This window comes from Taudactylus pleione, unplaced genomic scaffold (assembly GCF_031769625.1).
Source record: "Taudactylus pleione unplaced genomic scaffold, aTauple2 ptg001726l, whole genome shotgun sequence".
Classification (NCBI taxonomy): Eukaryota; Metazoa; Chordata; class Amphibia; order Anura; family Myobatrachidae; genus Taudactylus; species Taudactylus pleione.
Window position 1 is genome coordinate 389,970 of NW_028286123.1, and position 12,094 is coordinate 402,063.

Below are 12,094 nucleotides of genomic sequence, written 5' to 3' on the forward strand. Positions count from 1 at the left end.
CAGCCACCCCTGACTGGCTGCCAGTCTGCGAGCCATGATTGGCTCACGGCCGGAGCCAAACCAAATTTAAACAAGCAGCCTCTTGTTGACCGGCGGTGAGACAATGCCAGTCCCTGCGCCGGATGGGTGCCGAAGTGAAGTGCCGGTATGACATACTGTCTCATACCAGCACACTTCGAGTACTGGTGCAGGGTGAACGGTGTGGGGCCCCTCTGGACCCAGGGGCCTGTGTGCATCGCACACCCTGCACCCATTATAGATACGCCCCTGCCTACACCCCTGTCCCCTTCGCAAACACCTCTCTGAATAGGAGCATGGAATATATAACATATGTTTATATCAGGATTGTGTTTATATATAATGTATGATTATTAACAAACTTTCTTTTAAATTCAGGATTTTTTTTTTATTAACATCATTCAGGTTTCTATAACCTGTTATATTCCGTATTGGTTCCCCTTTAATAATGACAAGCTGTGAGCTCCAAGGCTGCAAGACAGGTTATTTCATGATGAAAGAAAATGTATGATCTCTCCCATAGGACACAGAACATGTTCTGACATCGGACTAATGACGATATGCCAGTGTTGTCACGGAATCCAAATGGGATTTGACTGTACACAATACATATTTTCTCATTACAAATTGGCACAATTATATTAACATGGGGGCAGATTCAATAAAGTGCAAAGTTCTGTTGCAGATTTCCAACTATTAAGGACAGGTATGGAGGTCTCGCCTGTGTTTGCTCGCACCTCTATGGGGTGCAAGATGAAACAAGCGAGAGTCCCTTGTTTGCAAATCGCCGGACACAGGCCCTGATTCAGAGCCGCTCGCAAAAAGTGAGCGCTCGCTCTGAATCAGGACGGCCGCTTTTTTTTTTTTTAAAACCGGCCCCTTGGCCGCTCGCTAAGCTGTGGGCGACCACCCACAGCTTTTGTGAGCGGCCAGGTGATGGTCGCGACCATCGGGCTTGCGACAAGACCCTTGTGGTAGGGTCTCGTCTTCCGCAAGCCCCAGGGAGCTTCCGGCTCTAATAGAGCCGGAAGCTCACTACTGACATCACTAGTGATGTCAGTAGGGCCGCCCACAAACGGCAGGCATTCCTTCAGGAACTCCTCCGTTTGTCCAGCCACCCCGCCTGCAAAACGGGGCAAGCTGTCGATCAACATCGACAGCCGCCCCGTTTGTAGCGAGCCCGGAGCCAGCAAATTTCTCACTCGCTCCAGGGCTTGCGCACGCCGCGCGTGTGCAATGCACAACTATCGACCCGCTTGCGAGCGGGTCTGAATCAGGCCCACAGCAGCCTATTAGTTTCCAGCAGAAACTTGTAGCTAACGTAATTCCCCCCCATAGTGTGTGTTTTGATTGACCATCTCCTTCTATGATCGTATGGTATCAGTAGTGTATCCACAGATGCACCCAGTTACATTTTGGCTGATCGCGCCACAAACGTGCGCACACATCGCGCCTTGCAATTCCCTGTGACTGCATATGCGTCGCTATGCTATGGCACACACTGCGATCGCACCATGCATTCCTATGGAGGCACGGTCGCGTACACAGTACGTGTATCCACTTGCTGGCATGCGTCTCACGCTATGCGTCTCACGCTATGCGTGGCGCGATTCGCCACGCCATCGACAACAATTTGGCTGGGTATATCTGTATAATGGGTGCAGGGGGTGATGTGGACATGGGACCCTGGGTCTAAGGAGGCCCAATCTGCAACCTTATATTATACTCCTCTCCAGAGTCCCATGTTGCTGCTGCACAAATCATTGGTAGTATATTATTATTATTATCCTTTATTTATATGGCGCCACAAGGGGTCTGCAGCATCTTACAAAGTACATAGGCAGAAACAATATAAACAAAATAAGAACAAAGTCTCTTACAGTATAGACCACTGCAAGACATCTACTGTACATGTTTTTTTTAAACATTGTTGCATTAGGAGTTATAACGCCCAAGGGATAGTAGGTATTACGGAGGAGATGATGGTGTAAGTGCGGGAAGACAAAACACATGAGGGAAGCCCTGCTCGGGAGAGCTTACAGTCTAAAGGGGAGGGGAAGACAGACAGGGGTGACACAGAGTGGAGAGACAGTGAACAAGAAGCATGGGACAGATGGTTAAGATGAGAGTTGAAAGGCTTTGATGAAGAAGTGAGTCTTGAGAAGTTTCTAGAGTGGTGGAGAGTCTGATAGGGAGAGGGAGAGAGTTCCAGAGAAATGGAGCAGCACGGGCAAAGTCTTGGAGGCGACAGTGGGATAAAGTCATCAGTTGGGTGAAGAGGCGGCCTGCACTTGTGGAACAATTTGGGCAGGTGGGAGTGTAAAGGGAGATAAGGTCAGAGATGTAAATAGGAAAGGATTGGGTGAGGACTTTGTAAGTGAGTGTAAAGAGTTTGAATTGGGTTCTGAAGTGGAATAGGAGCCAGTTTTGGGCTTATAGGAGAGGGAAGGCAGATGTATGAAGAGAAACAAGGGCCAGGTAGCAACATTGAGGACAGATTAGAGTGGAGAGAGGTGGGAGTCGGTGAGGCCAGATAAGGGGAGGTTACAGTAGTCCAGTCGGGAGTAGACTAGTGAGTGGATAAGAGTGTTAGTTGCCTTCAGGGTGAGAGAGTCTGATCCTGGAGATATTTCTGATATGGAAACGGCGGGACTGCAAGAGGTACTGAATATGTGGAAAGGGAGGAGCAAAGAATAACTCCAAGACAGCGAATTTGGGGGCTATAGGAGATAGTCGTGCCATCAATAGATAGTGAAATTGTTTGAGGTGAGGTAAATCGGTAGGGTGGGAAGATGATCAGCTCAGTCTTAGACATGTTAAGTTTAAGAAAATGCTGAGACATCCAGGAGGAAATAGATGAAAGATATGAGTGTGGAGAGAGGGGGAAAGGTCAGGGGAGGAGAGGTAGTTCTGAGTATCATCAGCATAGAGATGGTATTGGAGGCCAAAAGAGCTGATGAGCTCACCTACAGATGATGTATAAAGGGAGAATAGGAGAGGTCCAAGAACAGAACTTTGGGAGACACCTACTGGTAGAGGAAGTGGAGAAGAAGTGGAGCATGAGAGGAGACAGAGAAAGAACAGTCAGAGAGTATGGATGACATCTGGGAGAGGATGGTATCATGCATGCAGACCAAGGGAATGAAGAATTTGCAGTAGGAGAGGGTGGTTCAAAAGTGTCAAAAGCAGCAGAGAGATCAAGAAAAATGAGCAGAGAGTAAAGGACCTTTGATTTGTCAGCAAGGAGGTCATTGCTGACTTTAGTGAGGGCAGTTTCTGTGGAGTGGAGAGGGCGAAAAGTCAGACTGAAATGGGTCCAGCAGGGACTGGGAGGAAAGAAAGGCAGATGTAGACAATCCGCTCAAAGAGTTGGGAGGCAAAGGGGAGGAGAGATAAGGGGCAGTAATTAGAGAGAGTGCGGGGATGAAGAATGTTTTTTTTAAGAATGGGGGAGATAAGGTCATGCTTAACTGCAGGGGGAACAGTTCCCGATGAGAGGGAGAGATTGAAGAAATGGGCAAGATGGCAATAGGCATCAGGAGAGGAGGTGGAAGGAGGAAGGACCGGACTAGGGCAATGACTTCACCTCCAGTTACTGGGGAGAATGAAATCATAATTGCATTGGAAGTCTGCATTGGAGTGCGATTTTCTCCACAGTCGCTCAGCAGGTCATCGGCACTTTTTCAGGTATCTAGTGCATTTTGAATGCCAAGTTTGAGGTGTGGATGTGTGAATTTGTTTAATTACCACCAGAGAAACAGAGTCAAGAGCCAAAGTAAGGGAGACATTGTATTGGGAAACAGCTTGGTCAGTAGTGAGGATAAGGATACAGTATCAGTAACCTCAAGGTTACGCATAGTGATGGTGGCTTTGGGAGGCAGTGGTGGAGAAGGAGTGAGGGATAAGTTAAAAGAGAGAAGATGATGGTCAGAGAGAGACAATGGAGTATTGGTGAAATTAGAGACATCAGATTGGTGAGTGAAGACCTGATCCACGCACATGCGAGGACGAGGAGGCCCATTGCGAGAGACCAATTGATGAAGTGAGGGCAACATCTTTAGAAGCAGAGGGGCCAGTGGGGTCATCAATAAGGATAATGAAGTACCCTAAGATGGGAGAGGAAGCAATGTTGTAAAGGAATTTGGAGATAGTACCAGGGGTAAGACAGATGACAGCTACACAAAGTTGAACAAGTTTTAAGAGGCGATTACAGTGAACCTCAAATGTAGAGAATGAAAGCGATGGCTCTGAGGGTATGATTTGGTAGGACAGCCAGAAGATGGTAAGGCCCCTAACTGCACCACTATGGCACCAACCAGGATGAGGAGTATGAGAGAAAGGTCCCCAGAGGAAAATTGCATGGTACTCCAGATTTATTACAAATTTAAAGCAGATGAGCACTCCTAATTATCTTGCTATTGCATTTTCTAAATTTTAATCAATTTACAGTATTCTTTCCTGCCCCCGTTCTGCCTCGCGAGGCATAAGAGCATACATACCTACTTTCCAATTTTCCTCTCCGGGAGAGGTGTACGGCGCCAGACTATATGCATCATTAAGACCTATCCCCTCACAGTCAAATGCGGCGAATCCTGCTTATTTAAATAGGGGGTGGGACCAAATGACTCTCATAAAATCGTGTCATTTGGCCCTGCCCCCTACTCACGGACCGACGATCCCCAGGAAAATCGGGAGCCTCCCGTAGGTTCCGGGTGAGTTAGGGGATGCAAGTCAAATGTTTATGTAGTATGCAGAACAGAAATGCGCATCTTACGACAAAAAAGTTGACCTATGTCCAGTTATTTTATATAGGCAAAATAATTTTTGCAGGTACAGTAGGTAACCCTTTATTCAGACAGCAGATTTGCCACCATTGTTGCTCAATGAGTGAGATTCGGACAGAGCGGCCGCGCCTTCCGCCATTAAACCTCACTGTGTATGACGGAGCGTTCCAGGTTCCCATCTCTTCCTTTTTTCACTCCCTGTGATGTTGAAGCCGCTTAAATCTTTCTGCCCCTCACAGAGCGTCGCTGATTCTCGCTTTGTAGAAGAGACGCATGCAGTACTGTACTGTACGCTGTCAAAATGACATTATTCCAGGCTGTGTTTTATATTTTTAGCCGATATTTTCCTTTATTATTATTTTTGCTGACAGTTGACACATTTACTTGCTCTCCCCCCGTCCCACCTGATAATAAAAAGTCTATGAATATTTCATCCGTTTGCTGATTCTCTGCCCTACGTCTCCATACAATGTTATCCTTAGAATCAGTTCAGTGGCTGTAAGAGCCTCTGAATATGAGCAGGCGTTTAGGAAATAGATGCCTGATAGGAGCATAGATTTTACACCACTAAATTTATACTGGAAAAAATAAGATATAATGGTATTACAGCTGTAGGATTCTAGAAAATACTGCTGAATATACTTATCTCTGTACATTATTCCACTTAATCTTAAACCTTGTCTTCATGTGAAACATGAGCAAAGGCAGAAGACTCGTAGGAAATATCCCCCTTCCAGTGACACCAGTAACACACATCCCCGGCCCCTTAGCCTTTTACATATGGAATTCCAGACCCTAATATTCACTGAGATAAATTAGCCAACACTTACGATGTGTGACTAATACCCATTGATGTATAAGCCCCACAATATTCTCCAGGCAGTAGGGTCTATTTACTAAGCTGTGTTAGGAGATAAAGTGAACGGTAATAAGGTACCAGACAATCAGCTCCTGTCATTTTTCAAACACAGCTTGTGACATGGCAGTTAGGAGCTGATTGGCTGGTACCTTATCACTGTTCACTTTATCTCATACACAGTTTAGTAAATAGACCCCTAGATCTGATAAATAGAATATTACAGGATTTCACTCTCACCGGATAAAAGTCAGACCGCCGCCGTTCACCTGTCTGGGACTGAACTTTGGGCTGCGCCAGACCTAACAGACGACTCATTTCTCTATACGCAATACGATCAGATAAGGAAACTTTCCGCAATAGAACTTTCCTTTGGGAGCGAAAGCGTCTTTTCTAATCCAGTTCCTCTTCCCTTGTAGCGGCTTCTCCCAAGGAAAGATCATTTTCAATCAGTTCTTCCCCGATTAGTGGAAAGTATAAAATATCCTTTGTCACATTTATACATGATAATGGATAATAAGAGAATCTGCAAATTATTGTTAGTCATTTTTCTGGTTCCTTATGTTGAAAGATTGAAAAAAAACAAAAACATTTAAACAGCTTTTCTTCAGCAAAACGTCTACAAATATCTCACAGATGGGCCCGTTCTGTTGTGTATTGTGACAATATCCTGGGTGTATATATTCGCATCATGCGTTGTACTGTACGGTGCATTCCTGGTGACGGGACTGCAAAAAATTTAAAGATTTGTTTAGTTAGCAATTAAAATGTTCAGGATACATCTGTTTTGTGATTGTTTGTCCCATTTGAATTGTGTTTATTTTTGCATTTGAGAAAATTATGTTTTGCCTTTTCTATTCCTGTCTTATCGCATCGTGCACGCAGCCTGTACAGAGTACGGACTATGCAGCAGACGCCAGCTGGTTGTGCCTGCTCAGAAAGTGAACTCGCGCATGTGCGCGACTCCAGGCCGCTAGCATCAGAAACTTCCGACTCCTTCTGACTGGAGAGGCGGAACAGGGGAGGGAAGGGGCGGTCTGTCATAGAACAAGTTCAGTATGGGCGTGTTTATGCAAATGACCAGCAGATATGCGCACACGCGCCTTTTAGGAAGCGTATTTTTTGCACCTGCAACAGGTCTGGTGAAAGTACACGCTAATGACGATGACTTGGCATAAGCTTGGCACATAAGCCTCTCCGTCATTTTTGCATCCAACTATGCCCAACAGTTATTGTGTGATGTACTGTAGGACATGCATCCAACTTCCAAGTGCAAAGTTTAAGCTTAGGTTTACAATAAGTCCATGTGGCATGTAGAGGAATGGACCGTGGGCCTCCAAAGGAAACCAAACTGCGATAAGGGGCATATTCAATTAGGTGCGAAAAGTCGATGGCGAGGTTTTTTGCCATCATCGCTGGTTTTCCATGCGGAAAAGTATTGCGCGCGTCCACGCTTTTCGCCGTATTCAATTACAAATCAGCGAAAATGGCACCCGGCGAATTCGGACCTGGCGAAAAGTACTGTCAAAAAAGGGGAAAACACTCTGTACCCCCCCCTGAAAAGCTGCACTAACATTGGGGATCACTATAGGGGTGTTCTAGTACCCCTAATAAAGCTATTCTGGGTTGTTGTTTTTTCCAAAAGCTTGCTATTAGTGTCTTTGAAGATGTGGTGAAGAATGGCATTAGGCAATATTTTTACAGCAAAATAACTAGTCCCAGCAAATTTGGGGTACATGAAAATGGGTGCTAGCATATTTTAAAGTTGCTAATGTGAAGTTTTTAAAAATGTAAAAAATCCACCTTCCGCAAACACCTGCAATCGTAAAAACACCTGCCCCATACTTGCATACTTGCTAGTTTTTAAGTTTGTCCCCCAACTTTCCCCTCCCCCCCAAAATGGGATGTCCTTAAGCATTTTTTTAAGCTTTTTTGTCACAGTTTTCCTTTTGGGGGGTTGTCCCAAGGGTGCTGAGTGGTTTCCGGACGTCTGCACCCCAAAACCAAAATTCTGCACTTTTTTTCGACTGCTATTCATAGGCAAAACTTTTTCGCTGGGTTCATTGCATTGACTTTCCGCGAAATGACGTCATCTGCGAAACTTTTTTTTTACCAAAAACGGCTTTTTGCCGCTAACTGAATATGGCCCTAAGGGTGCAGGATCTTTATGACTGTTCATTGCAGAAAGCCTTCAAATTACTAATTAATAATACAGAGAACATCGATGGGACAAGCTAACTATACAATATATATAGACCCCAAATATACGTTGGCTATAGTTCCATTGAAAATGCCCAAATGTCTTGTGGCTAAGCAAACCCCACTTGTCTAAATGTTTCCTGCCGAACTGACTCCTTATACACTAGGTAGGTCTCCCACCCGCATCCAGCCCACTTCCTAGAGAGAGGGGTGTGGTGATGCGATTTTCACCATTCTCAGCTCACCGAACTCTGACTGGCGAATATAGGCAGCCACCCACCAATCAGGCTGCACGGAGTTGTGTAGCTGTTGGGACCACTCCCTGGCTCAGCTGTTGCTTAGTTAAGGGCGGCTGTAAAGGGGAGACACATAGAGGACTTGTTGTGTCATGCAATGCTGTGTCTCTACTTGTTACCGAGGAGATGTTGGGTAGAATGATGAGCCCATCTGAGGCTGGGGCTCACCAGATGCTGGTTGCCAGGATCTCTACATACATAACTAAATGCAGATATGAGGCCACTTATACAGAACCTAATTTTCGAAAAGTCAAACGCAGTGCAGTGCACTCCCATAGTGCACTGCACACTGCGGAAGCCGGTGCTCTGGAGTGCCGCTGCGGGGAAGAAGCCAGGCGCACGCTGGTAACAAATTCTCAGTGGGCGCTTGCCAAATTGAGCCTCCCTGTGGCGCCAGGCTGAGGTGGGCCTGGAGGAGACGGAACTGGTTCTGTCTCCAAATAGAAGTGACGGAACGCAGTTCCGCCCTGTTCCGGCCCACTTTAACTCCTTGCACCACCGTTATAGATACTATCTGGCCAGTACTTACACAGATGGGACTTGGCGCTACCATTGCTAAAATAAAAGAGCGAACAGGGACAGGAAGACCAGCAACATGACGACCCTAAACTAAGCCCTTTAACCCCATCTTTAAGGTCCCATGCACCTTGCCAAGCTTAATCTCACTGGCGCAACTTCTCCATAAACAGTTTCCTGAGCTATAAACATTATTTTATCTATATCAATGAATATGCAGCCAGGCCAAGGGTGTCTTTAATGGCTTGTGTTTGGGAATCTTTAATGGCTTGTGTTTTCCTGGGGGCCCGTTCTCATGATCCATGGCCCTGTTGATATAGTTGATGGACCCGAGAATCACACGTCAGAATTGATTAGCACAATGCAAGTCAGCAGTAATTTTGTCTCATATTTTCGGTTTTCCTTTGAAATTTAGACTTTTCTTTGACTTTTCCAGGTCAACAGATTATGGGACAACCTATGAGAAGTTTAATGAGAAGGTGGGGCTGAAGACTGTCCTCAGCTACCTCTATGTGAGCCCCACCAACAAGAAAAAGGTGAGCCTCTCACTTCTTATATAGACCTGATGGAGGTTATGGTTCCATGTTTACAGCATGTTATGAGGATGTATATAGTCGTTGTCACAGTATATCAATTAAATATGAAAGTGCCGGGCTAGGAGGAACATATATTAGGAGGAACACATAATCTCCAGCACCGTTATCACAATATGGGGACTGTATTCATAGCATAACGCCGTATGGAGATGACGTTATCCTATTGGGGCCAAGCTTCAGATTGCATGGTAAATCCGGCAGCACTGCAGCCCCCATAGAAACCTGCGAGGGCTGCGTTTGCAGACGAAAATGGAGGGTCCGCAGCAGATATTTCTATATGAGTGAGATCATTTCAGTAACATTCTCTCAGTAAAGTCGCTGCAGTATTATGAATCAGAAAATCTGTGCGTATAACAGAGACAATAGCGGGATGAGCACTTACCGCAACCACTGCTGCGCAATGCTATAAATTGTTATGTCACACCCCACCCCCATCCCGCACTCAGGGGTCTAGTTACTAAGCAGTGTTAGGAGACAGAGTGAAGAGTAATAAGGTACCAGCCAATCAGCTCCTAACTGCCATTTTTCAAACACAGCCTGTAAGATGGCAGTTGGGAGCTGATTGGCTGGCACCTTATCACTGCTTAGTAAATAGACCCTTAGTGGCATAGCCAGGAGGGTGCAGGGGGAGCAACTGCTGAGGAAACTGAGAGCTGCGCCTATCTGAGCCAGCCTCCGGGTCCTGCGCTTTCAGGTTGCCTAATATGTTTTTTGCTGGGTGCTGGGGTCTGAGAATGGATGAGCCGAGGAGCGGCAGTGAGTGGGCAGACCGTGGCTGACTGCCACCCAGATGATCCATTATAATCCTTCACCCCTCCTACCATTGCAGGGGCTGTACAGCCTATTGCTGAGGTGCTCGCCCCTAGCTCCTCTGGTCCTCCCTCCTCCTCATGAGGCGTTGGTGCTGCGGGACACCTGTTACCTGCGGGATACCTGTTACCTGCGGGACACCTGTTGCCTGCGGGACACCTGTTGCCTGAGGGAGACCTGTTACCTGCGGGACATCTGTTGCCTGCGGGACACCTGTTGCCTGCGGGACACCTGTTGCCTGAGGGACACCTGTTGCCTGCGGGACACCTGTTGCCTGCGGGACACCTGTTGCCTGCGGGACACCTGTTGCCTGAGGGACACCTGTTGCCTGCGGGACACCTGTTGCCTGAGGGACACCTGTTGCCTGCGGGACACCTGTTGCCTGCGGGACACCTGTTAACTGCGGGACACCTGTTGCCTTAGGGACACCTGTTACCTGCGGGACACCTGTTGCCTTAGGGACACCTGTTACCTGCGGGACACCTGTTACCTGTCAGCACAGAAGAGATAATGAGACCAGTAACAGATTAGTGGCACTGGGGAAGGGGTGGGGAGATCATGCGTATAGATTAGGGAAGTATAAGGGGGTATGGTTCAAGTGGGTTTTTATAATAGTGAAGGAGTTAGTGCATTAATGCTTAAATAGAGTTAATTAAGCGGAAGGGGTAATACTCTTATTGAGGTTAATTAAGGTGAAGGGTTGTTTTTATTACACTGAATGAGGTAATTAGGGTGTTAACGAATATTAATTAAATTAATTGATGCGGGGAGTAATTATTAGGATGAGGAAGTTAATGATTTAAGGGGCTAATTATGTTAAATGGGGTCGTACAGTGATGCTGAATAAATTAATAATTTTTAAGGAGGGAGGGGATAGTTATGAGGGGATTGAGAGGAAAAATGCTGTCTGTGTTGTATGGCAGCCACAAAAATTTTCTCTGTATTGTATGGCGGTCACTGAGATGCTATGTGTACTGTATGGTGGTCACTGAGATGATATGTGTACTGTATGGCAGACACTGAGATGCTATGTGTACTGTATGGCGGTCACTGGAGGCTCTGTTTACTATATGGTGATCATTGAGTTCTGGCTGTGTCGCTTTATACTGTTTCTATGGTGCGTGTGTGGTATTAATGTGATGTCAGCGGTGATTATTAATGTCATTTAAATGCAAATAATGTATTTAAATATTGATATTTTAATTGTTAAACACATGGGTCTGAGTTGGGGATTTTTTAAACTTTGCTGTTCCTCATGTCATAAGCGGGCTAGCCACTGACCGCACTTGCCCCCTGAACCTTCCTCCCCCAGTCCATAGCTTAGGCAATGGTGTCTAAAGGACTTTGGTCCTCATTCAGACCCAGTCGCAAGCGCTGAGCACTCGCAACCGTGTCGATGTTTAGGCCCTGCGCACGCGCAGCGGCCGCACTGCGCATGCGCAAGACCCGGAGCGAGAGAGATGTTGATCGACAGCTCGGCCCTTTTTGTAGTCGTGGCGGGGGGGGTGGTTTCAAGGAATGCCTGCCGTTTTGTGGACGGCCGTACTGACATCATCAGTGATGTCAGTGGGGAGTTTCCTGCTCGATCAGAGCAGGAAGCTCCCTGGGGCTTGCGGCTGCCAAGACCCAACCTTAGGGTCTTGACCATCGCGACCATCAACCTGGTCGGTCGCTAAAGCTGGGGGTGGTAACCCACAGCTTAGCTAGCGACCAGGAGGCCGCACTTCAAAATAGAAGCGGCCGCCCATATTCAGAACGAGCGCTCATTTCTTGCGAGCGCCTCTGAATGAGGGCCTATATTTACAGATGTGTCCTCTTGCATCTTTGTGGATCGCGCTACAAACGTGTTCACGCATCGCGCCATTAGCTGTGCTACACTGCGCTATGAGCTGCTTTTGCACCATGCAATCCTATGGAGTCGGGTACGCAAGTCGCACCGTGCATGGCGTGATATGCAGCAACAGCGGCAAACGTGCAAGAGGGCACATCTGTATATAGAACTTTGCCCAGCTGTTTCTC

General features: G+C 46.7%; 1 protein-coding gene across 1 annotated transcript in view; it reads left to right on the forward strand.

Moving 5' to 3' along the window:
• LOC148439514 (uncharacterized) overlaps positions 1–10,475 on the forward strand; it is a 377,087-nt gene extending 366,612 nt beyond the window's left edge. The window contains exons 3-4 of the mRNA XM_088464648.1: positions 9,106–9,205; positions 10,095–10,475. Coding sequence (XP_088320774.1) covers positions 9,106–9,205; positions 10,095–10,475 — 481 coding nt within the window. The remainder of the gene's footprint in view (positions 1–9,105; positions 9,206–10,094) is intronic.
• Positions 10,476–12,094: the final 1,619 nt, after the last annotated feature.